The sequence below is a fragment of the Arachis duranensis genome, chromosome 3 (assembly GCF_000817695.3).
Source record: "Arachis duranensis cultivar V14167 chromosome 3, aradu.V14167.gnm2.J7QH, whole genome shotgun sequence".
Classification (NCBI taxonomy): domain Eukaryota; kingdom Viridiplantae; phylum Streptophyta; class Magnoliopsida; order Fabales; family Fabaceae; genus Arachis; species Arachis duranensis.
This window is the reverse complement of record NC_029774.3, coordinates 25,762,628-25,790,345: the sequence shown is the minus strand read 5'-3', so window position 1 is coordinate 25,790,345 and position 27,718 is coordinate 25,762,628. Positions and strand designations below refer to the sequence as shown.

Below are 27,718 nucleotides of genomic sequence, written 5' to 3'. Positions count from 1 at the left end.
TACTTGTTAAACTATAATTAGTAGAAGAGAATCAAAATAGTTATCTTTTTATTTGTTGGAAGATTATTTGTTTAAATTTCAACTTGAACAAACTTATAATAAATAAATGGGGTCTTAAATAAAGAATGCTAGATAGTTATTAGAATTTATTATTTTTTATCATTATTTTTAGCTATTAATATTTAAAAGTATAAGTTAAAATATATTGTTGAATTATTAGACTAAAAAAATTAAGTTGAACACTAAAAATAATAGTAAAAAATAATAAATTTTAATATCTACCTAGCATTTCTGATCTTAAAATGTAGGATAAATTACATGAATAAATTATTTAAACTCACAAAATAATTTATTAATATAATTTACCTTAGAATACAATTAATGGAAAATATATGGACCTCAAAACTTCTCCACTAATAGTTGAACTACAGTGCTTCCTAGCTTGAATAATTATAAAGCATAAACCAAACATAACATTATATTAGTGCAATAAAAAAATAAAATTCAAATAATCTTTGAAATTATTGATTTCATATATTATAATGATTACATTAAACATCATGATTTTAATTTCTTAATTTTTTCTTTGATTTTTTTATATTTATATAAAAGATAACATGAACTTAAAGAATCTAAAATAAATCAACAAAAACCTAGATATACTTTACCAGAAATTTCCGAGTACTTAGCATGACATCTTTCTCTGCATTGCTCTTTTTCTTTTGAGTTGTTTTGATAAAGTATCCTACACTTTTCATAACATTCTTTTAGATTTTCAGCTGCTACATAATAAGGCAGAGTCCAAAATTGTTTAAAAACAGTGGCGTGAAATTCAACAATAATAGCAAAACAAATAATAATTATCAACATTGTTGGTACATGTGTCGCACCATTCCTAGCCATCGGGCTTTCTATTGATTTCACAATATACCCAAGTTTTATACATGTTTAAATTTTTCTTTGGTTATTATATGCAACATATTCTATAAATAGGTTGGCCTTATAATTTTTCAAGAGTTGAAGTTATTATTATAAACAAAACCAAAAATCACATTGCAGAGAGTATTATAGTAAAATATTTTATTATTTTGATTAGGTTTAAGTGACTCTTTAGTTCAACAACCTTTTAAAAGTAATCATTATTTAATAATGCTATTTTATTTTATGTAGAAACTAATATTATATATTGTACTCTAAATTGTTGAATATTACATATTACTTAACTTACAAAGGTGTTAAAAGCTATATGTCTTAAGGAACATTGAAAATGTAATATTAATTCCACGTGTAATGATAGTGAGAAAAAATGGCTTAATTGCTTAAATGATAACTTAAGAAAGGTGAATTGAGTTGTTAAGATATCTTTTAAATCTTTATATATAGATATCTAGGGTTTCAATATGATATATAGAGCTTTAATTACCTCAAACCCAAAACCAAATATTCATCATAAGCATTTAAAATTATAATTAGTTGTTTTCTGTTTTTTTATTTTACTTCCGCATACTTTTCTCGTCAAATATCACATTTCTACTTGTGATTTTTTTTTATTCTTTGATTATACAATTTATATACTTTTGTGAATGTTTTTAATAACCAAATAAAAATATGTTTTTCGCTTTCTACTCCAAATTTTTTTTGAATTTTATCATGAACACTTTTTTTGTTAAACACCTGTCAAAAAATATATTTAGTTGCAATTATTTCTGTCCAAAATTTTTTATTTAGACAATTTTTTTTTAACTTGAGCATACATCTTAGCATATCTATGATAATTATATTCTTTTTTTATTTAACAACTCTATTTTATTTAAAAGTATATTTAATTATTAGTTGATGTTGAATTTTATATTACTTAAAATAATATGAACAATCAAAATATTCTCTCTCTATTCATTTTAAGAATTTTAATTTTACAGTGATTTTATTTTTCAGCAAATATTTTAAGAATCTTGAAGGCATCATGTGCTTTATTTTAGAAAATACACTCATATATTTTTATTAAAATTATCAATAAAAATTATAAACTACCTAATATTACGGCTTGGAAAACAACCTTAATAGAACAAAAATCTAACTACACAATTTAAAATAGTATTCTAATTTTCCATGACTTTTTAGTACCGAATAAATCTACATACTTCTTGTCCTTGACAAATCTCACAAATAGGGGTGGCAACATGTACCCTACACGCGGGTACCTAATCTAATTCCACCCGATCGGGTAGAGTTGTCAATCCGATCCGCAGCGGGTAGGATATGGAGCGGGTTGGATTCTCGTGCGGGTCGGATAGGGTGCGGGTTGAGCCTCAACCCTACCCGACCAACTCGCACCCTATATATGTATATGTTATATATTTATATAAAAATATATTTCAAGTGGATGTTGAACCAAAGACCTCTCACTAAATGAAAAAGATCCTTAGCCACTAAAAAAAGATCATTAATTGATCATTTAATATTTTTTACATAAAAGTCAGTTCTATTTTAATTATCATGAAGTTATATAATAATTTTGCATCTTTTTTATAACCTGTGGGTAGGATCAGATACCCACGGGTTGAGAGCGGGTAGGGTTAAGGTTGAGATATTCTCAACCCGCGAGTAGGGTAGAGTTGAGTTTATATAAAAATATCAATCCGCAAGTAGAGCTAGGATTGCCTTCAAACTCTACCCTACTCTACCCGTTACCACCCCTACTCACAAACACAATTAAAAATATGAATATATGAATCATTAGTAAGTCATAAACTTGTGCTTTTTTAGATAAGTAATCCAAAAAACAAAAGAAAAAAGTGAAAATGTCTAATCTGTATATGCCACCTAGAGTCAACTAGTTATTACCAGGTACTACAAAACTTACGCAAAAGAAATTCACATGTTATATTTTCAATGAAAATATTCTATTATTTAAAGTCATCTTTACCTTATCAATGAATTTTTTTTTGTTGTCAAACATAATACAATACCCATGATAGATTATTTTCTTATATTCCTTCTCAGGTAACAGCCTCACGGTAAAATATAATTAAGTTTAAGAGTATAAAAAATGAGAAATATAATTCTAAGAACTATCATTCAATTTAATTGATGTTTTTCTTTTACTTCCATAGAAATCTTTGTACTATATTATCCAAACTTTACTAATGATTTAATTGACTCATCTAGTGAAGAAAATAATTCTTTTCTACCCCACACATGATTACTACATGTATTATTTCAGTATCATATATTTTTATCTTCAACAAATTAATTACTAGCAAAAAGTAAAGTTTGAGCATCAAATTATCACCCGTATTTTGAAGCTAATTTTTTACAATAATTACTTGATTGTTATTTATCATTCTAAAATTGTACTATGTTATTTTGTGTCCATATTATATTCACAATAGAAGCAATAATTGAAATGAGTTCTCTTTTGATAAAAATTGCTTTGACTTCTTTTTCGGTTAGCAAACTTAAAAATTTATTGGAAAAGTATAGGTAAACAATGAAAATACTAAATAATGTGAACAATGGATATGTCGGATGTTCAATTTATTAGGTGTACACATAGTTATCCTAATGTTAATGTTTAGAAGGTAATTTGGGAGTGAAGTGCTTTTTTATTTACCCGTTGTTCATATTGTTCAAAAAAGTCATTCTTTACCTAACATACCCCAAATTTATTCTACCTCTTTTTGATACGCTGCAAAATTATTATCTCTTTTTGGTTGTAATTGTCATAATTTTTTTCTCTGAAATTTTAATATTCAATCAAGATGAGAATTTCATCATTTAAATAAATGTTACAAGATATTATTTTTAAAATTTTCTCAGATTAAGATAACTCAAATCACCACTGATATAAGAACTATTAGTTATTATTGCTTTAAATTTTTTCTGGCTAAACTTGACCTAGATCAATACAAGTGATCTAAGAATTTTAGATATTCTTAACACTAATACAATGACTCAAATAAACCCGAGTCATCTAAAGAACATTAGATATTTTAATCTTAAACCTTCTCAAACTTAATTGCAAATGGATTGAATTAGAATGAGTAAAAATATGTAGAAACACATTTTACTAGTTCTGAGGTCCTAGTTCCAATATATATCTAAGACTAAGAGTTATCTCATATATTTGTGTTTAGATTTGAAGAGTTGGCACTGTAAATTCTTGAAACATTTTAAATGGACGAGTTCGAGGTTTTCTTACATATTACAAGGGTTTTTTAAGTAGGCAATGTGCAAATACTTTCATAAATACTTGTTGGCTGTAAAATTATATTCTACCTTAGTAAGTTGATTAGCTGAGTGCTGAAAAATCACTTCAACCTTTTAATATATAAAAAAAAGCAGAAGAAAGTGACAAAACAATCTTTAAAGACTTACACTTCGAATAAATTAATTTTTGAAAAAAATATCAATAAAATCTTTTACAATAATAAATATAAACACATTATCTCTAAATTAATTCCTATAATTAGGATAAAATATCTTAATTTTAACTAATTTGTCTATATCCGAAATATAAATTTTCAAAAATTTATTTGTAATTTTATTCAAAAGCAAAAAATAAATAAATACATGTACACAACTAAGCATAATTAAAGCGTAAGGCAAACGATAAAAGCAGTTTATTAAGAAACAAAACCAATTTATACATTACAATATCGTGAGCAAATTTTATCGAGAGGAGTTAGCATTTTGATGTTTAATAAGAGAATAGTATGCCCCATGAAGGGAAATTAACTCATTATGTGAACCTTGTTCCACAACCTTGCCACCCTTAATGACAGCAATGGAGTTGGATCTTTGTATTGTAGATAGCCTATGTGCCACAACAATGCATGTTCGTCCAACCATCATCTTCTCAAGTGCTTCTTGGACCAAATTCTCTGACACACTGTCCAATGCACTTGTAGCCTCATCAAGAAGCAATATTGCTGGATTCTTTAGTATGGCCCTTGCTAATGCTACTCTTTGTTTCTGCCCTCCTGAGAGTTGAACCCCTCTTTCTCCACAATATGTCTCATACCCATCTTTCATTCCACTGCCATCATCACAAACACAAATATGTCATTTTTATTTTCATGACTTTTCTCAAGATATAAAAATTTAAATATTTTTATAAAAGTTTAATTACTCTGTTAGTATTCGTATTTTTACCAAGTTTTTAATTAGATCTTTAGACTTTAAAAGTTTGTAATTGAGTCATTATACTGATAAGAATTTGTAATTAGATCCTCACTTATTATTTTTCAACAAAAAACACATTATTCCTAGAATATTTGGTTTCAGAACATTTCATAATTTATTTTACTTAAAACAAAAAAAATATTTCAAAAATATTTTGTAATTTTTAACAAAAAAATAACTTGAGGAGGCCTATTTGCAAATTTTTATCTAATATAAGAACTCAATTACAAACTTTTAAATTATAGAGGCTTAACTGAAAAGTTGATAAAAAAAAAAGAGTATGTATTTTGGAGGAAATAGAAGGAAGACAAGTTTTAGGAATAGAGGAGAGAAGAGTGAGAAGGATTGTATTTTACTTGAGTCTTGACAATGTGACTCACCATTTTACAGATAACGATCCTCTCATGTTATAACTAAACATTTTATTTCACATTTTGCCATAATTGTTTATCTTTTAATTTGTTAGAGCAATCAAATCAATGGTAAAGATGTGATGAACATGATATCGTAAGGTTCATTTGAACATGAGAAGACCCAAATCCTTAATTTATTAAACATATATGCTCACTTATTCACGAGTCTTACCAATGGTTCTTTTTAGGTGTTTTGAAATGAGTTGTTGGACTTGCAAAATTAAGCTATGATGATATACTATGACCACTCATGATCCTTATTTGAAAGGAGTGATTATCAAAAGGAAAAGAATGTGATGTTTTTCTCTATATATTAGTTCTTGTATTGTACCTTATGAATTCATGAGCATTAGCCATAGCTGCAGCCCTTCTTATCTCAGATTCAGTAGCCTCTTCTTTTCCATAAGCAATATTTTCTCTAATGGTTCCAGCAAAAAGTGTTGGCTCTTGACTCACCAATGCAATATGTGACCTCAGCATTCTCAAATTATATGACACAATATCTTGTTCATCTATACACACACTTCCCTTCAAAGGATCATAAAATCTCTCAACAAGACCAATAATGGTGGATTTGCCACTCCCACTATGCCCTACTAGTGCCACTGTTCTCCCAGCTTCAACTGTGAGACACAAACCCTTAAATATCATTTGATCAGGCCTAGTTGGATATGCAAAGAACACACTCTTAAGCTCAACTTTACCCCTAATCTTCCTTCTTTTATCTGACCCCCATGATGTCTCAGGATCAATCTCGCTTTTCCGGTCCAAGATGGCGAAAACCGATCCGACTGCACTGTTTCCTTTAGATATGTCATTTGTCATGCTTCCAGCCTCTGCAATGATGTAAGCAGTGAAGAGCAATATCAAGAAGGCTTGGAACAGATGCTTGGGAGTAATGTCACCATTCACAAGGAGCCTCCCACCATACCAGTATGCTAAAGCTGTGGAAGCAGTGTTGAAGAATTGGGAGCTGAAAAGGCCGAAACCCGAAATCCAAGAATGCCTAATGCTCTCTTGCTTAGGGCCTAACATAGTGGATTGGAAGAGTGACATCATTCTCTTCTGAGAACTGAAGGCGGTTATTGTTCTGTGGTTTATAACTGCCTCACTTGCCAGCTGGCTTCCTTCTCGTTGTGACTTTCGCACCTTTTCAGCCATGCTTTTCATTAAAACACTCCTTGCATAGAAGCTTCCGATGACAATTGGCTGCACTGCAATCATCACAAGGGACAGCTTCCACGTCAGCACGAGTCCTAGAGCATACGCAAACAGAGAACCAAATAATGCCTGTGATAACAATGACATCCGATCGCCTACCAGTGATCGAACCAAGTTGGCTTCGGAAGATAGTCTTGCGCAGATCGCCGCGCTGGTGTTCTCTTCCTGGTCATACCATCCTATCTCAAATGTCATCAGTTTTTCTAGAAGCTTCTCGCGGATTCTTCGAGTCAACCTTTCGCCCATGACTGCGAAATTGTAGTGTTGGAGGATGCTTGTGAAGAAGTTAAAGACACCGATTCCTAAGAAAACCAGGGCCAGGCGTCGAGTCTTGGACTTCATGTTATCAGTGTCAAAGTAGATAGATATTAGCAATCCAACACAGTATGCATTTATTGGTTGAACTGCTCCAGAGCCCAACGCTCCCAAGAGTCCAAGCAATGCTCTACCCCACTCAGGAGCACTTAACTTTAGCAATTGCCACTGTGACGGAGCCGGATGATGCAATCGTTTCGGGTTATCTTCGAAACTATCATCATCCAGATCATATTGAACTGTGTAGGAGTAAGGAGTTCCCATGGAAAGTCCCTGACTGAAGGGAGTGAACATTGGAGTGCCATGTGTGCTTGATGTGAAACTCACTGAAGGGCTTTGAGGAGTGCTGATCCTTTGTGTGCTCCTTCGCTCCTTGGGAGCATTGGAACTAGGCCTTGGTTCATCATTCTGAGCTGTTACTTGCTGCAACTCTACCATTCGGGCGTAGGCTCCGCCTTGTCCGTCATTCAAGTCCATCAGCTCATTATGGGTGCCTAATTCAATCACTCTGCCTTCTTGAAGGACAGCAATGAGGTCGGCCGTTTGTATCGTCGATAAACGGTGTGCGATGATGATTGTTGTCCTTCCTTTTGAAACTTGATCTATTGCAGCCTGTACTACCCTTTCGGATTGTGCATCCAGAGCACTGGTTGCTTCATCAAGCAGGAGAATCTTTGGATCTCTAAGTAATGCTCTTGCTATGGCGATTCGCTGCTTCTGTCCGCCGGATAATTGAAATCCAAACTGTCCAACCTGGGAAAAGAATCATAGTAGTTTGCAATAAGAAGATTCAGTCAAACATATTAAGTGTTACCTCTTCTTGCATACTGAAAATTTAGTTTCTTCGTCACTTTAGGCCCTATTAATTTGATAACGATATGAATTTGAGGATAGAAATATAGAGGTACTGAATCACATAAGTTTGTTTAGTGAAGAAGATAAATATGAAACAATATAGGAACTAACTTTTAGTTAGTTAACATTAAGCAACTTTTCTTTCATAATTTTAAAATTTCTCAATTTTTGAAAGATTTAGAGTTTATGATTTATAATTTAGAGTTTAGAGTTAAGAGTTTATGATTTAAGTTTTAAAATTTAAGATAAACAAAATAATTATAAAAAAATTGGCTAATGTATGCTGAAAAAAATTAACTCCCTAGCGTTACTCAATAAATATATAACAGATAAAATGTCTGTGGAATAAAATTAAAGGGACAGTAGAAATAAGAATAATAAAAAATAATCTTAATATGTCGCAATGTTTCAATATTTTCGATTTTTAGACATTTAAAAAAATAACTGCAAGTTTGATATTGAATGATAAAACTTAAATGAAAGCATGCTCAAAGCAACTTCAAAAGATAGCTTTACCATTAAGAAATCTCTATTTATTTACATTTTAATTTCTTTCTTTTCTCATTCTTATCTAGTTTATTTGGCTGCCCTACTATTTTTTTTTTTTTTCTGATAGGAGTTGGAGTTAGCTTACTTGAGTTTCATAACCATCTGGCAACTGAACAATGAAATCATGTGCATTTGCTGACTTAGCTGCACTTATCACATTTTCCATTGAAGCCCCTTCTTTTCCAAACAATATATTCTCTTTAATTGATGTAGCAAAAAGAACAGGCTCTTGATTCACTAGGCCAAATTGGGATCTAAACCATTTCAACTGAAGTCTACTAATCTTGTGACCATCCAATAGTATTTCTCCCTCAATAGGGTCATAGAACCTCTCAAGAAGTGCAATGATTGTTGATTTTCCAGAACCACTACCACCAACAAGGCCTACTCTCTTGCCTGCTGGAAAAGTGAGATTGAGTCCTTGTAAGATTGGTGTGTCTGGTCTTGATGGATAATTGAAGTATATGTTCCTGAATTCAATTTCTCCTCTAACATATGACAAGGCCTTCCCCTTTTTGTCTTCAGAATCTATGGATGGTACCCTATCAATCATTTCGAAAAGGCGAGTGACGGCAGTAGTTGCTTCTGTTATGGCAGTTAAATTTGGAAGTGCACTTAAAATGCTCCTGAAATTCATGAATAACATAATAATATTAGACTAAACTAGTACTCTTCAAGAATATTCTCTGAAAGAACTGTGACATGATAACAATTTAGTCATTAAAAAGATTTGTGATATCAATCAAGTCCTTATTGTTATATCACATATATTGTTAGACTAGCAACACAATATGCATATGAATAGAAAAGATCAAGTAAATGTCATAACCACATTTTCAATGATAATAGTGTTGTTAAATGTACTTTTAGAATCTAAATGAATGTCATGCAAAATAAATGACACAAATTTTTTTGGAAGCTATTTTTTGAAAATAAATACAGAAGCATTATTAGAAACTAAACTGATGTCATGTATATTTTTCAAGAGACTAAATATCACAGAAATGTAATGTAACATAAAAACGCAAATTATTCAATGTGACTCATGTTTATGTATTTCGAGAGCATGATGGCAGTGGTGTGAAATACATTACTATGGTGCTAGAAATCGGTGGCACTGATTTCTTTGAGCTATGTATGGTAGTGTGCAGAAATCGCACCTACCGATTTCTACTGTTTAATAATTTAAAAAAAAATAGAAATGACACTCACCAATTTCAATTATTTGTTTTTTAAAGAAATTCAGAAATTGCACCCAACAATTTTATTTTTAAATTTTAAAAAAAAAATTTAGATATCACATCCATCGATTTTCCTAAATCACCCTAGCAATATACCTTTTTGCATTCACTCCCATATTATGGTAAAATTCTAAAAAAATCCAATATTTTTTAATTAAAAAAATGTCCCCATAAATAAAAAATTTGCCACATAAAAATGTAATGTAAAACAAGAATTAGAAAAGGGGAAAACCACTTACAGCCCTCCCATGAGTACATTGAAGCCAGCCACAAAAACATGACCACCCTTTTCTCCTTTTTCAGTGATAAGAATGGTTCCAACCCAAGCCTGAAAACCCCAACTTATATAAATAACTCCCATGCTCCCTAACATCAACCCTTTTGCAAAACCTTGCTTTATTCCTAACTCCATGGTTTTCTGAAGGGCACTGCTGAATTTGTTCAGAGTTTGGTTTTCCCCAACATAGGAATAAACAGTTCTTATTGAAGATATTGCTTGCTCTGCAATCCCACCAGCAACACCATAAGACTCAATCATTTTCATTGTCACATCCAACATCATCTTCCCAAACATGAGAGCTGGGACTATGAACATGAGGGAGAGTGGTATGGCTGCAAGTGTGAGTCTCCATGAAAGCACAAATGCAAAGATGTGGCAGAAAAAGAATGTTGACATGTATGTCAAGCAGTCTGGTATCTACACACACACACACACACACACACACACACACAAAGTTCTAAATTAGTGTATGCATAAAGAATAAAAATAAAGGAAATTTCTTTTCAAACTCTTGGAAAATATCTATTGAAAGGATTCTAAACTAACAAATCTCTAACCATTTTTTTGTAAGGAGACATAAATTTTTAACTAAAATTAAATATTTATAGGTCCCAAATCATTAAAAAAAAGTTAAGATACATAGATCTTTTTGTTGACTAATCAAAGAATTTATATATTTCAAAAAAGAATTTATGTCGTATTTTATTTTTACTATGTAAAGGACCTATAAATAATAGTCAAAGATTTATTTATCCTTTAATCTTTTGTTTTATAAAAAAAAAAGGAGACATATTATTAATCCTTCTCTACATGTATAAATTTTTAAATAATGAAAGATGAATTTATCATTTTTTTTTCAAATATGGAAAAATAAATCTGTTTTCATACTTTTTGTTAAGAAATGATTGAGGGTTGACTTTAAATATATGTGATGATAAAAATAGCAGAGAAAGCAAGTTTAGTTTGGGGAAAGCATAATAGATCAGAAGTTAATAGTGAAACCTTCTCACACAAGGCAACTTGGATGGTATTGGCATCTGAGGAGATGAGTGAGACAACTTGGTAAGTTGTTGAAGTACCAGCTGTCTGGCTATCAAAGAATCCAATTTCTTGTCTCAGCACTGATTTCAAATATTCCATTCTCATTCTTGAAGCCTGTCTCTCTGCAGTTCTTGCCCAACACATTCCTTCTGCAGTCGCATAAAGCAAAATAGATAGCTGGAATTATTATCTTTAACTTCCAAATTGAATTATGCTTTGCAAAATCAAGGTAACTGTGAATTCTGAATTATGCAGCTTACCTACAAAAGCTGAAAGTCCAACACCAATTGCAACTAATAAAAGCCTCAATGCATACTGAAATTAAAACAAATAAATAAGGTGAAGTCAGGAAATATCAAAAGTTGTTGCCTAATCATATTCCTAAAAATCAAAATTTTCGGAATAAAGGATAAGAAAAATAAACTCTACTTTTTCGTATAAAATTTTAATACTATATCGTGATTTCTCTACATCAATATTTCATGCTATTGAACAAAGACATATAAATTGTTTTATATCTGTCATAAAATTATTTGTCCCACATACTTAAACTGATAGAAGAAAGCCTTATGCTGAAATTCTTTTTTTTTTTTAGATCAATGAAGAGCTAATGAAAAAAAAATTGTTTCTTGAATTTCTCACAAGAGAAATGTAAGTTCTAAATTGAATAAATGCTAAGAGATTAACAAAAAGCAATTTCCTAAAAAGGTGCATATTACATTAGAATAGATGAAGCATATCACATAAAAATTTAAATATATGTATGGCAAAAGAGAATAATTATATATAGATTATTTAAATTTAAATGAACAAGCCTCACCTTGTTCACATCATGCATACCCAATTTGGTATTCTTGTCTCCATAAGCATTGATAACATCACTAAGAATATACATCATAAGAGGGTTCTGCAATCCATCACCAATGCTTCCGATGGTCCCAAACAACATTAACAACTTGTCCACACCATCTGCATAACGAAACATGCTATTGTTCCCCATTATTGCTACCTTCACTTGATGCTCTCTTTGGAGAGAATGAAATGAAAGATATATACCCTATTTTTTATTTTTTTCCCCCTCTACTAGAGATTTATTAAGCTACATATGTCACTAATGCACTAAAATATATACTTGAAAAAGATTTATATATGCTTGGTCAGATTCTTAGTTAAATAGATGAGTATGGACTAACAAATGGCTCTTGTTGTTGTCATTTTAGAAACAAGGCCGTTTGATAAAACATGGACATAGAGTGAAAATGGCCGCCGGGCAAATATATTTTATTCAAAATTTAGTTATTTTATTTTAACTATAATCATTTTTGTGCCTATATACATAACAATTTAACTTTCTCATGAAAATGATTTAACAAGATATTAGAAATTTTTCGCCAATAAGTTTAGAATTTGATCTTATTACTTTATTCCTCTAAATGAAAGTTGATTTTTGTACAAGATAAAAAATGAATCTATACATCAATTATATAATTCTTCAACAAAGAAAAGAAAAAGCTGTTAAACTCTTCAAATATAAAATATTCATGTCATTTTTTAATTACCATGATATTGATACATTGTCTGTGTAACTTTGTATGGTTGGTTGTTTAATATCGTGGTTCTAGACATAGTTAATTTAGCCAGATGCATTAATTTTATTCCATGGGCTCTTTTGTATTTTGTCATCTTCAGGTTATATAGACTTGCAGAGAATGATTCCTTTGTTAACTGTCAGATAATGAGTGTGGCCAATTGAAACTAGTAAAAAAAGTTTTGCCAACTTAGGAAGGCAATAATCATTCGATATTTCTAAGGCGTTTTAATTTGTATTATCATGTATTATGTAGGGCCAAAGTCACATTAGGGATTCAAACATAATTTTATCTTTCTTTTTTTTGTTAATTCTCAATCAGTACGGCTTCATTCCATATCAATATAAATTAATATACATGTATAATAATAAAATAAATCAGTGTAAAATAAATATTGTCATATAAATAAAATTATACTGTTTGAGTCGACTAATTGTTATTTCAAAAGTTATTAATATAATAAATCTTTATTAGATGACAATGTATCATATCAAAATTAAATTCTTTAATCAGTAATGTAAGTGTCATATTTTGTCATGGATAGTTACTTCAATCTCTGATTTTTTTTTTTTTTTATAGTTTTTGCCACTTGTAAGGATTAAGGAACCGAATTGTAATTATCTAACCTGGCAGTTTATAATGTGTATTGCTGCCGGCCACACCTAACAAGAAAAGCCTGTGAGAGATTGAGACAATCTTTGTTGCATCAACTTGATTTGGTCATAGGCGAAGTTTAATTCTGGATTCTTATTTAGTATATTGTCTGTTATATATGTTCGTTCAGTACAATAAGAATTTGAATTTGCACTTTATTCCGCTTAGCATAGACTTCTCACTTTTTAAATATTTGTGATGATGGATGCATAAGCTTTCTATTTAACCTTTAAGCTACACAGAAGGATCTGGTTTTCATTATTTATTTATTTATTTAGTTTTGGTGTAGAATGTGGCATTTTGTTCTGAGGTTACTATGGTTCGGTTATGATTGGCATCCACAGCAAGTCTTGTTGGACAGAGAAAATAAATATATCATAAAAATAAAATCAGTTTAATTTAATATTTTCAACATAAAAATGTTCTTGCATGATCTTCTAATATGTCAATCTGGGAGATTTTTACCAAGTTAGTGAGAGAAATTTATCTGTATACAAAGTTAATCTATCTAATGTAAAGTAAATTAATTTTGACTCTTTCTTGTAAAAGTTAATATATAACCCAGTCTCGTGTATATGTCACTTTTTAGCAGATAATAAAGCTAATATTCAATTACTATTATCAATGAGGTAAAGATAATATATGATTGAAAAACAAAAATAATGAGTGATTACATAATATTTGTAATCAACCAACTTGGTTCATCAAGTAGTCAGCTCACTCGACTGTTTAAATAAGTGTCGAGAGTTCAAATCCTGTCTTGTGCATGTAATAACCCATTGGCAAATAACAAATCTTTAAATGGAGCTCAGACCACCACAATTAGTCCTTGACCAGTTAACCTATCTGATTAGGTAATACTGTGAGAAACCAAAAAAAATATTTTTAATAAAGTTCAACCAAATACCTTTAACTTCTTTTTTCTTTTTAACCTTTAGTGGCGAGCTCCTAGTTGAATCTCTAGTTGAATCTTTTAAATTATGCATCTTCACCTCCTAGTCTCCTACTATTAATTTGGATTAGAAATTAATTGTATTAGAAATTATAACTTAATTTGAATGCACTGTCAGTATAAAGTAGTTTTACACGTGCATTCAATTACGTAACGACTGCACGACTGTGTAAAACGCTTTACACTGTTAGTGCATCAAAATTAAACTCTAAACATTAATATCTAAAATTAATACTTGAGGTTTAAGCAAGTAATTGTATTAGAAGTTAGTATTTGAATTTTATTATAAAAAGACTAAAATTTGTGCAGAATTCATTTTAAGAGACTAACCAACTTTTTTTTACTTAATTTTAAAGAGAAAAAAATGTCTTTGTAGTTCAAAAATGCCCTCGTTGATTGTATTAAAAATTGAAAACCCGATATAATTTTAAAAAGACAAAAATATTCTTGTAATTAATATTTAAAGTACTAAAATACTCTTTAATTGTTAGCATGAAAAAACTAAATTATCCTATAGGATTAATTAAATTTGTATATTTCTTTATTGATTTATTAAAAAAACATTAGATCATAGTATGACTTTTTTTTAAAAAGAAAGAAAGAGATTGCTCAGACTCAATGATCCATACAAGTAATAAAAATTATCGATTTGTGCAGACAAAATTTTGCGTGTAAAGGTGTAATTTCTTATCCACGTTACCAAACTTTGGGTGCTTGTGATAAAAATTGGGTTCATAATTCATATGATAAAAAGTTTAGAAATCCATATTTACGAGAGATCCCCAACAGTATCGCCATTTTCATTACCAACCATGGTCCTTTAAGCATCCAAAGATACTTTCACCATAGTTGAAAGCTCCCTCCTTCAAAAAGTATAAAACAGCTTCCAAAAAAACACTTATCTTATAAAATTATTTTTAATTTTAAATGATTATTAAGATAGAAATTTTAAACTCCTACAATATAAATACAGGTTGTAAAAGACCATTAAAGAAAATTTGTATTACCCTTGTGGCTTGAGCTAATATAATTAAACAATCATTGGTTCTCCTAAAATTTAAGTTGATTTATCTCTATGGTTGCACTTTTATACTTTCAGTAAACATTTTTCTCAAAAACCTCAAAATGCTACGAATCAAAATGACAAATTACCACTGACAACCAGACAAAACGAGCACTAAAGTCTCCTTATAATTTAAGTCATATAATATTTTTTTATTTTTTTTATATTATTTGATAGTATTTTATAAAATAGGACACTAATCTCCTTATAAACATGACTTTGACCTCTCTCCTGAGAATATTTATGTAGGCTTGATAAATTAAGACGTGTTGTGTATCACTAACCTGGGACGAGTTCATGTGTCCTTAAAAAGATGTTTGCTAATCTTTATTTTCTTAAGCATGAAGCATCTGCATCAAGCAAATGGCAATAAAAAATGAAGAAGAAAATAAGAACTATTTTTCAAGTATAGGATCTCTCAGATATAAGTAATTAAGGATAGATTGCAGTACTCTGTCAATGTCAATTTCAGTTAATCTAATCAGTCATATTTTCTATTGTATTTGTAAAGTTTCATCAAAATACAATAATACACACAGCATTAGGTGGATAGATAGATGATAATCTAACTTGGGAAAATATGAAACAAAAACCTTGAGTATACAACATTACAGAACAAATGTCACTCATCATCCTTGTATGGATACTCCTCGGGGACCTGCTTGAGAAGTTTTACCTGCAACTCAAACACATCATCACCTCGAAGCACATCGCGGATCCAAGTGACCTCAGTCTTCATTGACACCTGAACATGGCAAGCATAGAAACCATCAGACATGACAACGAACAAAGGAAAAAGAAATGAAGCATATGAAGTAGAAATCACCTTTAAAGATTCCAAATATCACAAGAAACAGAACATGATAAGAAAAATTATGGTAGATAATTAGATTGAGTACATGACAAGTATCTGAGGAAAAATTATTTATAAAGAAGAGAAATGACACCGGCAGCTTGTGACAAAAATTGATTTAAAAACTGCCCATTTCCACACACAAATAAACTGCTTAATGATTAAATCGCTCAAATTATTTCAGGAGCCAACAGCAGAAAGCGGCATCAACCATAAAAAAGCACTTTGCTAGTTTCTTAGTAGTTGAAAATGAGAAGAAAAACTGATGAAAAAAATAAACATTGATGAATATGGAAGTTCAGGTATGTAGGCCTAATATGTTAAATCATTTCAGATGTTGCTAACTTGCAATAGTACTAGAAGCTTACCATCTCTAAGGCTCCTCTAATGACACCACTTAACATGTTGCAATAGTAAAGACCTTGACAGGTGTCAGGAAGCTCAACAAAGTCTACCAAAGGATTATCCTCCAAAATGATACTACAACATGTACCTTCAGCATCCCAGTTGCTCACAGATGCAGTAACACCAAGGAACATCTTAAAACCAACCTGTATAATAACATCATTACAATTGATCAAAACAAAACATGTCCTTTGCTATAACTATACTTTATTAGTAACATAATTAGCAACAACATACCCATCACACAGCTAACAAGCAATGAAATCAAGCATATCATTCCATCAAAACCCAAAGAAATTATATGTATAATCCCGGGATCCTCTCATATAACAATGGCCAAAGTAACTTGAAATACTTATACTACATAGTTTGATGATGACAAATTTAGGTTTAAAAGTGATTTGGAATGAAATATAGTCAGTTAGTCACCTAAAGTATGAACATGTTTGGTAATGTTGAGAAGGATGGCAGTACACACTAAACAATATATAGTTGCCATTCATTATGTGTCTTGAACTAGACATACGCTCTGTAATTTTAATGGACAGTCAAACCCACAGATAGGGGATCCTTTTGAACCCTCTATGGATCTTAGATGTTTGTAAATTTTCTCCAGTACATATCAAGAGAAAATGTTTTGTGTACCCATTTCCTCTCTCAATCCTTGTATGTTGTTTGGCCACCATTTAAACTGATTTGGCAGAATTTCCTTGAACAAAATTATAGCAAAAGCAAAGTTGGACATAAACTTAGGTATTACTTGTTCAACTATAATTCATTAGTTTCAGTCTTTTGATAAGCCGATGGGATGCAAACATATCCACTGCCTCTACATAGCAATCGTTTCAGACTTGTTTTCAATAGATCCAATTTGCACTATCTCAGAAGGATGCTTCATACTCCTTTAAATTAACAACGTTGCACTGCTGCTCTAAACCACTCAAAGATATGCTCAAAGCATGAGAAATGGAACACACCAACTAAAGCAAATTAGAAAACCAATATAACTATGAAAGCATGAAAAGAACCAATTATCAAACAAATTAATTGGACACAGAAAAGAAACGATGTTTAAATGAAGAAACTGAAAATTTCAGGCAATTTACAAGCACCAAAATAAACCAAGCAATAATGCAATACCTTTGCGATTACATCAGCAGTCTCTCTGAAATCAACGCACCTTGAGACATTGGATTTTGCTAAAAATTCGTCAATCAAACGGATTCCAATGTTATAACCCCTGATAACCAACCAAACAGCAAAATTATACATTAGTGATCAAAGTGACATGAATATAAACGAAAACTTTTTAGGCACTAAACTGAACCAAACTCTCCAAATTAGACATGAAAAAACCAAAATTCTATGTTATCAAGTGAAAAATATTCTGAAGGTAAGAGAGAGAAATTGATTCTGAACCGTACATTTGTTCAAGCTGCTTGTTCACCTCTTCAACCTCTTCCAGATCCGTGAGCAATTGACGCACAATCGCGCCATACGTTAGAGTAAAAAGCTCCGCATTCTGAAAATTCCAAAAGCAATCGTTAATACATACAAGAAAAACGACTCTATGAACTACGAGCGAAACAACGGTTCCGTGAACTACAATGTAAATTCAAATTTACATGTTCACGTTAAAATTCGAGTGAGCAAGGAATCAAAACAGAGAGAGAGAGAGAGAGAGAGATGTTGTGTTTGCTTACAACACGCTCGATGTTAGCGAAGATGGCGTCGCCGGAACGAGGAGCAACTGGAGCCATTGACGGAGCTGAGTAAGCTTTTGCTGCGATCTGAGCTGCAAAGACGGAAACCCACTACACAACAGTCAAGGACAGCACTAGGAACAAAGATGCCTCTTCAGTTCTACGCTGGCCCGTTAAGCCTTTCGGTCCTACACAGGCTTATGGTTGGGTCTTTTTAGTCTTAATTTGGAATTCTCGTTATTTTATAATATGGGCCAAGTTGGGTTCAGGCCTTCGGCCTTCTAGGCACGTAGCAATGGAGCATCTTGGGTGAGAGTTGTAATATGACCTAAAATAGAAAACAGATGGGACAATACGTAAACAAAGAGGTAAAAGAGGTTGCACTATCAAACAGTAGACCTGACGCACTTACGAGCTGCCTAGACACAGTTGTTGCCCAGCGGAGCAATCCGCGTCATCATCATCAAGTGAGCACAGCACACTAATGCTGTCCTCACCATAGCAGCTCCCGAAAAATAATCATGTATTGTGTTGTAAAACAACTAAATAAATAAGTAAGATGTAAATATAAAATATGTAAACAGAAGATTCTAGCATTAATATAATTAGGTCAATAATAATTTATATATATACGTTAATATTATATGTTGTAATATGTATATATATGTAAATATAGAAAGAAGCATTAAAAGTAAAGAGAGAGAATTGTATTATAAAAGAGAGAAAATATTTTATTGCTTTTGTTATTTTTCTCTTGAGGCTTTAGCCTCCTATTTATAGATATAAAATATCAAACATTCAAAGCTTCATTTAATTCATTCTGGCTTTGGAGCTTCATTCTTATAGGAAAAATGGGCATTCACATCCTTTTGAACTTATCACAACACTCCCCCTTGAATGACCATTTAAGATTATGCCTCATTAAAACCTTACTAAAGAAAAATCAAGTGGAAAAAAAATCTTAGTGAAGGAAAAAGAGTACAAAATCCTTTAGTGATGGGACTGCCTCATTAAAAACCTTGTCAAGAAAAACCCAATGGGGAAAAAAACCTGACCAAGGGAAAAAGAGTACAATCTCCCCCTCTTGCCGACATCATTTAATGTCTCGAAATCGACGCATCCCAATATCATGTACCAATCTCTCAAAGGAGGATTTTCGAAGTGACTTTATGAATAAATCTGCCAGATTGTCACTTGAGCGAATCTGTTGGACATCAATTGTCCCTTGATTTTGAAGATCATGGGTGAAGATGAATTTGGGAGAAATATGCTTAGTTCTATCACCTTTGATGTATCCGCCTTTAAGTTGAGCAATACATGCTGCATTATCTTCAAACAGGACAGTTGGAGATATCTTCTGATCAATCAATCCACATGCTGACAGAATATATTGGATCAGACTTCTGAGCCAAAAACATTCGCGACTAGCTTCATGTATTGCTAGTATTTCGGCATGATTAGAGGATGTTGTAGCAATCGTCTGTTTCGTGGACCTCCATGATATAGCTGTTCCACCATATGCGAATAGGTATCCTGTTTGAGATCTCCCTTTATGTGGATCAGACAAGTATCCAGCATCTGCATAGCCAACTAATTATGTCCTGGATCCATATGGATAAAATAATCCCATATCAATCGTCCCATGAAGATATCGAAAGATTTGTTTGATTCCACTCCAATGTCTTCTGGTTGGCGAGGAACTATACCTTGCTAGTAAATTCACTGCGAATGATATGCCAGGTCGCGTATTATTAGCAAGATACATTAGCGCTCCAATGGCACTAAGATATGGTACTTCAGGACCAAGGATATCTTTATTCTCTTCTTTAGGACGGAATTGATCCTTTTCCACATCCAAAGATCTTATGATCATTGGGGTACTTAATGGATGTGACTTATCCATATAAAATCTTTTCAAGATCTTTTCTGTGTATGTTGTTTGATGAATAAAGATCCCACTTTTTATATGCTCGATCTGCAGGCCGAGACAAAACTTAGTCTTTCCAAGATCTTTCATCTCAAACTCTTCTTTTAGAGTTTTTATAATTGTTGGAATCTCTTCAGGAGTCCCAATGATATTTAAATCATCAACGTACACAGCAATTATAATGAACCCAGATGTAGTTTCCTTTATGAAAACACATGGGCATATATCATTATTCTTGAATCCGTTTTTGGCCAGATACTTAGTAAGACGATTATACTACATTCGTCCAAATTGCTTTAGACCATATAAAGATCTTTGCAATTTGACTGAGTATAACCCTTGCGAATATTTATTGGATGGTTTAGATATCTTTAGTCCTTCAGGGACTTTCATATAGATATCCCGATCTAATGAGCCGTATAAATAGGTTGTTACCACATCCATTAAATGCATATGCAGTTTATGATATGCAGCTAAACTGACCAAATAACGCAATGTTATCGCATCCACTACAGGAGAATACGTTTTTTCATAATCTATATCGGGCCTTTGTGAAAAACCTTGTGCCACATGTCGGGCTTTGTAGCACACAACTTCATTTTTCTCATTTCGTTTTCTCACAAATACCCACTTATATCCAACAGGTTTTACATCTTCAGGTGTACGGACTACAGGTCCGAAGACTTCACGTTTTGCAAGTGAGTTTAATTCAGCCTTCATGGCTTCTTTCCATTTTGGCCAATCATTTCTTTGTCGACATTCTTCGACTGATCTTGGATCAGGATCCTTACTTTCATGCATGATATTTAATGCCACATTATATGCAAATATTTCATTGACAATTGTCTTATTTCGGTCCCATTTCTCTCCTGTTAAGACATAATTTATCGAGATCTCGTCATTTTCACTATTTTCAAGTACCTGAACGTTTTCTGGCGTTATATCATGATTTTGGACAACTGCATGTGTCTCTACTATGTCTTTTTCAACAGGAATATTATTTACCTCTTTTCTCTTTCGAGAATTTTTGTCTTTGGAACCGACAGGCCTGCCACGCTTCTGGCGTGAATTTGCTTCAGTGGCTACTTGTCCTACTGGGACATCAATTCGAATTGGAGCATTTTCTGCTGGTATATAAGATTTGGTTATCCTCTTTGTATGGAAAATGCATCAGGCAATTCATTTGCTATTCTTTGCAAATGTATAATCTTTTGAACTTCTAGTTCACATTACCCTGATCGAGGATCTAAATGCATCAACGATGACGCATTCCAATTAAGTTCCTTTTAAGGAAGCTTCTTCTCTCCCCCTAATGTTGGAAATTTTGATTCATCAAAATGACAATCCGCAAACGGGGCTTTAAATACATCTCCAGTTTGTATCTCAAGATACCTCACTATAGAGGAAGAATCATATCCAACATATATTCCCAATTTTCTTTGGAGTCCCATTTTGGTGCGATTAGGTGGTGCAATGGGAACATATATCGCACACCCAAATATTCTTAAATGGGAAACATTTGGCTGCTGGCCAAAAGTTAATTGCATAGGAGAGAACTGATGGTAACCCGTTGGCCTCAAACGAATAAGTGCTGCGGCATGTAAAACAGCATGCCCCCAAACCAAAATTGGGAGATTTGTTCTCATAAATAAGGGTCTAGCAATTAATTGGAAGCATTTAATAAGTGATTCTGCTAACCCATTTTGTGTGTGAACATGAGCTACTGGATGTTCAACACTTATACCATTAGCCATACAATAAGTATGAAAAGCTTGGGAAGTAAATTTACCAGCATTATCAAGACGAATTGCTTTGATTGGATTTTCTGAAAAGTGTGCTTTTAATCGAATAATTTGAGCCAATAATCTCGCAAATGTCAGGTTGCCAGAAGATAATAAGCACACATGTGACCATCTCGAAGATGCGTCTATTAGGACCATAAAATATCTAAAAGATCCACATGGTGGATGAATAGGTCCACATATATCACCTTGAATCCTTTCTAGGAATTCAGGGGACTCAAATCCAATCTTTACTGGTGATAGCCTTAAAATTAACTTTCCCTGAGAACATGCAGCACAACAAAATTTACTAGTTTTAAGAATCTTCTGGTTCTTTAGTGAATGTCCATGAGAGTTTTCAATAATTCTCCTCATCATGGTTGTTCCCAGATGACCCAATCGGTCGTGCCAAGTTATGAACTCATTTGAGCTAGTAAACTTCTTGTTTACAATAGCATGTGATTCAATTGCACTAATCTTAGTATAATACAACCCAGATGAAAGTGAGGGTAATTTTTCTAATATAATTTTCTTATTTGAATCATGAGTTGTGATACATAAATACTCATGATTTCCCTCATTCATCGTCTCAACATGATATCCATTTCGGCGAATATCTTTGAAACTCAATAAGTTCCTCAGAGACTTGGTAGATAATAGTGCATTATTTATTATAAATTTTGTTCCTCCAGGAAACAAAATCATAGCTCTTTCGGAGCCTTCTATCACATTGCCTGAGCCAATAATAGTATTAACATATTCCTCTTTTGGCACAAGATGGGTAAAATATATATCACTTTTGAGAATAGTGTGCGAACTTGCACTATCCGCAAGGCATACATCTTCATCACATATCCTTGCCATTTTCTTCAAAAACAAATAATAATAAAATGAGTAATATGCATAGTTAAATTGAACACTTGATCAGAATTATTTTTCTAAGAAATACTGTACATAAAATAATGTCATATACTAAAATTTTATTTTAAAATTTGACACATTTAATAATTTCAAAATTCATAAACATTAATATTTCATTATTTATGTACATCACACTTAAATACATAGAAAATAAAACTTAACAATAAGTTCTTTATATTATTTATTTACATAGATACTTCACAATTCCACATATTAAACTATTCCATCATTGATCAAATGACCAATATTTCCTTCAAGATCCTTAAAGAAATCAGATACATCATAATGAGTGGTGGAGTTCTCAGCATCATTTGAAACAAAATTTGTTTCCTTTCCTTTGTCGTCCTTTTTCAAAGATGCCTGGTAAAGATCGACTAGGTGCCTTGGGGTACGACAGGTATGTAACCAATGGCCCTTTCCACCACAACGGAAACACTTATCCTCTGTTGATTTATTCTGCCCGATATTCCTTTCTTTATCCCACTTCTGGTGAGATCCTCTCTTTTGAACATAATTCTTTTTCCTTTCATAATTTTTCCTATTATTAAAACCTTGCCATTTACCTCTTATGGAGTAATTTGCCACATTTACTTCAGGAAATGGGGCAGCGCCAGTTGGGCGCGCTTCATGATTTTTCAATAACAACTCATTGTTGCGTTCAGTAACAAGAAGGTAAGAAATTAACTCAGAATATTTTTTAAACCCTTTTTCTCGATACTGCTGCTGCAGGAGCACATTCGAGGCATGGAAGATTGAGAAAGTTTTCTCCAACATATCATGATCAGTTATTTTTTCTCCATACAATTTTATTCGTGAGGTGATTCGAAACATTGCAGAATTATATTCATTTATAGATTTAAAATCTTGTAAATGCAAATGCGTCCATTCATATCGGGCTTGAGGAAGTATCACCGTTTTCTGATGATTATACCTTTCTTCAAGGTCTTTCCAAAGATCTGCAGGATCTTTTAATGTAAGATATTCATTTTTCAATCCTTCGTCAAGATGACGACGAAGAAAAATCATGGCTTTAGCTTTATCCTTCTGAGATGCATTATTTTCAGTCTTAATGGTATCTCCAAGATCCATTGAATCAAGATGGATTTCAGCATCTAGTATCCATGATAAATAATTGTTTCCAGATATATCAAGAGTATTGAATTCAAGATGAGAGAGTTTCGACATAATGAAAAATTTGTTACCTGAATCTTCCTAAAAATTTGATCAGAGTCTCGTGCTGATAACGTGTTGTAAAACAACTAAATAAATAAGAAAGATGTAAATATAAAATATGTAAACAGAAGACTCTAGCATTAATATAATTAGCTCAATAATGATTTATATATATACATTAATATTATATGTTGTAATATGTATATATATGTAAATATAGAAAGAAGCATTAAAAGTAAAGAGAGAGAGAATTGCATTATAAAAAAGAGAAAAAATTTTATTGTTTTTGTTGTTTTTCTCTTGAGGCTTTAGCCTCTTATTTATAGATACAAAAGATCAAACATTCAAAACTTCATTTAATTCGTTCTGGCTTGGAGCTTCGTTCTCATAAGAAAAATGGACATTCACGTCCTTTTAAACTTATCACAACATATTGCACGCATTACCAATTGATTGTAGATTCCAATTTGAATTATTCTGGCATAAAAAACGAAACAATCCTACATGAATATTTATAAATCAATAAAATCAATGTTAAAAGCCATATAACAGTGTTAAAAATACAAAAATTAAACCTAATTAGATAGATGATAGATCACTATGTCAATACCAAAAAATAACATGTTGATATTGTTACAATTAGTTGGGGCGTTACAAGTTATAGTAGTGCCTCAAAATCTTTTTTTTTTTTACTAAATCGTAAAGATTTTCATAGGTTTAATTGGAGTATACTTTTTCGTTTACTAAATCATAGGATTCCATAGATTTTATCAGCTTTTCGAAAATTGAACTGAATTAATCGATTTACTGGGTTAATAAAAGATCAGTATTTAAATTGGTTCGGTTTATTTAAAAAAATCAATTTAAAAAATTAATAAAAATTACAATAAACTGGTTAAATTAATGTAGTTTTTTGGTCTGACTCTAAAAAAAATAATTTTTAAATTTTGAACTTTTTTAATAAATTTGAGTAATGACTTTTTTTTTCTTTAATCTTCTCATAACAGATAATTTGTCACTTGTTTCGTTGTATTCATGTGATTTTCAGTTCATAATTCGTGTCTTGGTAATCTCATCTTTGTTCGCTTTATTGCAGGAGCAAGTGTTAAAAAACATAAAGATACGATCGAAAATGATGAGCGAAAGAATGAAAAAAGAGTAATGAGAGAGAATCGGATATGAGAGATTTAATTAGAAAGAGGGAAGGAGAAGAGAGTAATAACAGGGAGAAAATGAGACGAAAGAGAAGAGAAATCGTAGAGAAAGAGCCAAAACGGATGAAAGATTAAGGGAAAAAACGAGATGATATTGGTGAGAAAGAAAAAAAAATAGAGACAAGAGAAAGAAAAACATCTTTTGAAGAGTGTAAAAAACTGAAAGATTTAAAATAAAAAGGCAAAAAAAGAGATTAGATATTTTAAAAAAATTACATTGAAGTATAATTTAGAATTTTAAAGTTTTATAATTTAGAATTAGGACAAATTACCACCTTTTTTTGTCATCGTCATTATTATAACTTTATCTTGGGTAAATGACATTCAATAATCAATTACAGTCCAATTTTATATGAATCTCCCAAAATAAAAAATATTACGTGGATGTCTCCATGCATATTCCTATGTATATCGAATTTATTGAATTCGAATTAGACTTCATAGTACTAAATCGAATCAACATGATTCGAATTAGTTGGTGCATCGTAGTTAGATATAAATCGAACTTAATACCTTCGAATTAGCCTAAGTTGAAGTAAATCGAATCCATATGATTCGAATTACATTGAGTATTAGTAAATCGAATTAAGTCATTTCGATTTACAAATCATTAGTTAATCGAACGAGATAAAGTCGATTTATACCCAGTAGTGGCTAGTGGTAAATCGAATCACATAGGTTCGATTTGCTATTAAGTGACCTATATATATACAAAATCGAGTTGAATTAACTCGATTTAGTATAACCCCAACATATATAAATATATTATGAACGTGAATTTCTCATCATAGTGGGACTCATTATGGCTATTGATGAGAGTTTTTTAGTTCTGGTACACTATAGAGGTTCGATTAAGAAAAAAATAAGATCTGGAATTAAATTTACTGATAAGGATTCGCTGAGTGTTTTTCTTAAACCTTCGACGAGTTTCACTGAGTTTCAGAATACAATACTCCAAAAATTGGGGCTGCATGATGTGAAACGGATGGAGAAGTTATTCTATAGGATCCCGATTTCTGTGTTACGAAATTATGTGAAGTACGATTTATTCGTCATAGGCAATGACAAAGATTTGCAAGTTCTATTCTATTGTCATCGTTAATTTCCCAATGTGAGGACCCCTGAGCTATTGGCCAAGCTTGTAGATGTGGTCTGTAGTTCATGAGCTTCGAACCGAAATCCTCAATCCTCAACAATGCCATCTTGCTCTAGTTCAATGCCTCTTGGTGCCTCGTCATATATGCGGTGATTGCACATGAGGCAATTTTGGTTGCATTTTCGTCCTTTGCAACTGATCTGAACTGCAATCGTGACGGAAAAATAGGTGATACTCCTGTTATGGTCCCAGTTTTGAGAGAGGGTGGAGTACCTGATGGTGTCGAGGATGTACTTCGTGATGATGATGATGATGATTTGGAGCCCGCCACGATTGCTGATGATAGCGATGATGACACAGCAAGGACTACTCCAACTGTGGGTGGTAGACCATCTAGTTCAGGAACGCAGCAATATCCTTCACACTCTTTAGCTTTGGACTTGTATACTATGTTATAGCAGGGGGTTCCGGGAGTACCTGTTAGTTTTGGAGCCAGAGATACACAGAATACAGGAGCTCTAGCTGAGTTCTAGGTGGGTTAGCAGTTTCAGGATAAAGAGGATGTCGTGTTAAGCGTGAAGACTTAGCATCCGCTGTGGGATTGAGTACAAAGTGTTGGAATCCGATCATCGCAAGCAATATGAGAAGTGTAAGGAGTTCGGCAATAGGTGTACATAGTTGATTCGTATCAATCTCCGCCAGCGCAAAGGTATTTGGGAGGTAAAACAGTACAATGGACCTCATACTTTTCTGGCCACATTGATATCTAGTTATCATAGGATGCTTGATTATCATGTGATATTGGCCTTCATACTGCCTATGATTAGAGCTGATGCCGCCGTGTCGATCAAGGTATTGCATAATGCGACAGAGACACATTTCAATTTTAGACCGACGTACAGGAGGGTTTGGTTGGCTAAGCAGAATGTTGTGGCACAGATTTACGGAGATTGGGAAGTATCATATAATGATTTGCTGTTATGGGTACTAGGTGTGCAGATCACGATGTCAGGCAATGTCGTAGTGTTGAGGACGAGTCCTATGCGAGTTGGTGGGCAAGTGGATGAGTCATCAGCTTACTTCCATCGGCTTTTTTGAACATTTTCACGGTGTCTCGAGGCCTTTCGTCATTGCAAGCCGTTGGTTAGTGTCGAGGGGACCCACTTGTACGGCAAGTATGCGGGTACACTACTCGTCGTGATTGCTCAGGACGGCAACTCCAATAACATTCCTATTGCATTCGCACTTGTGGAGGGTGAGAGTGCAGAGTTGTGGTCATTCTTTCAGT

The 27,718-nt window shown here is 32.4% G+C and overlaps 3 protein-coding genes across 4 annotated transcripts in view; all 3 read right to left on the bottom strand.

Moving 5' to 3' along the window:
• Positions 1–937, bottom strand: part of LOC107478139 (uncharacterized) — a 29,461-nt gene extending 28,524 nt beyond the window's left edge. Inside the window, exon 1 of the mRNA XM_016098286.3 lies at positions 669–937. Within this exon, the coding sequence (XP_015953772.1) occupies positions 669–903 (235 nt within the window). The 5' untranslated portion in view covers positions 904–937. The remainder of the gene's footprint in view (positions 1–668) is intronic.
• Positions 938–4,605: 3,668 nt separating this feature from the next.
• On the bottom strand, positions 4,606–15,774 carry LOC107477995 (putative multidrug resistance protein). 2 transcript variants are annotated; one of them, XM_052259151.1, is made up of 8 exons: positions 15,642–15,774; positions 11,920–12,068; positions 11,360–11,414; positions 11,061–11,248; positions 10,018–10,475; positions 8,623–9,163; positions 5,929–7,886; positions 4,606–5,038 (listed from the first exon to the last, which is right to left on the bottom strand). In XM_052259151.1, exons 2-8 carry the CDS (start codon positions 12,046–12,048, stop codon positions 4,672–4,674), a joined length of 3,696 nt encoding a protein of 1,231 aa, XP_052115111.1. In that variant the 5' UTR covers positions 12,049–12,068; positions 15,642–15,774; the 3' UTR covers positions 4,606–4,671. The 2 variants fall into 2 exon arrangements, with proteins under 2 accessions (XP_052115111.1, XP_015953572.1); XM_016098086.3 differs by lacking the exon at positions 15,642–15,774 and having other exon boundaries at positions 11,920–12,427.
• An 8-nt stretch (positions 15,775–15,782) lies between these two features.
• On the bottom strand, positions 15,783–18,577 carry LOC107477994 (uncharacterized). Its single transcript, XM_016098085.3, has 5 exons — positions 18,319–18,577; positions 18,040–18,137; positions 17,756–17,855; positions 16,579–16,761; positions 15,783–16,102 (listed from the first exon to the last, which is right to left on the bottom strand). The coding sequence occupies exons 1-5, from the start codon at positions 18,373–18,375 to the stop codon at positions 15,980–15,982; spliced, it is 561 nt and encodes a 186-aa protein (XP_015953571.1). The 5' UTR covers positions 18,376–18,577; the 3' UTR covers positions 15,783–15,979.
• Between the last annotated feature and the right edge of the window lie 9,141 nt (positions 18,578–27,718).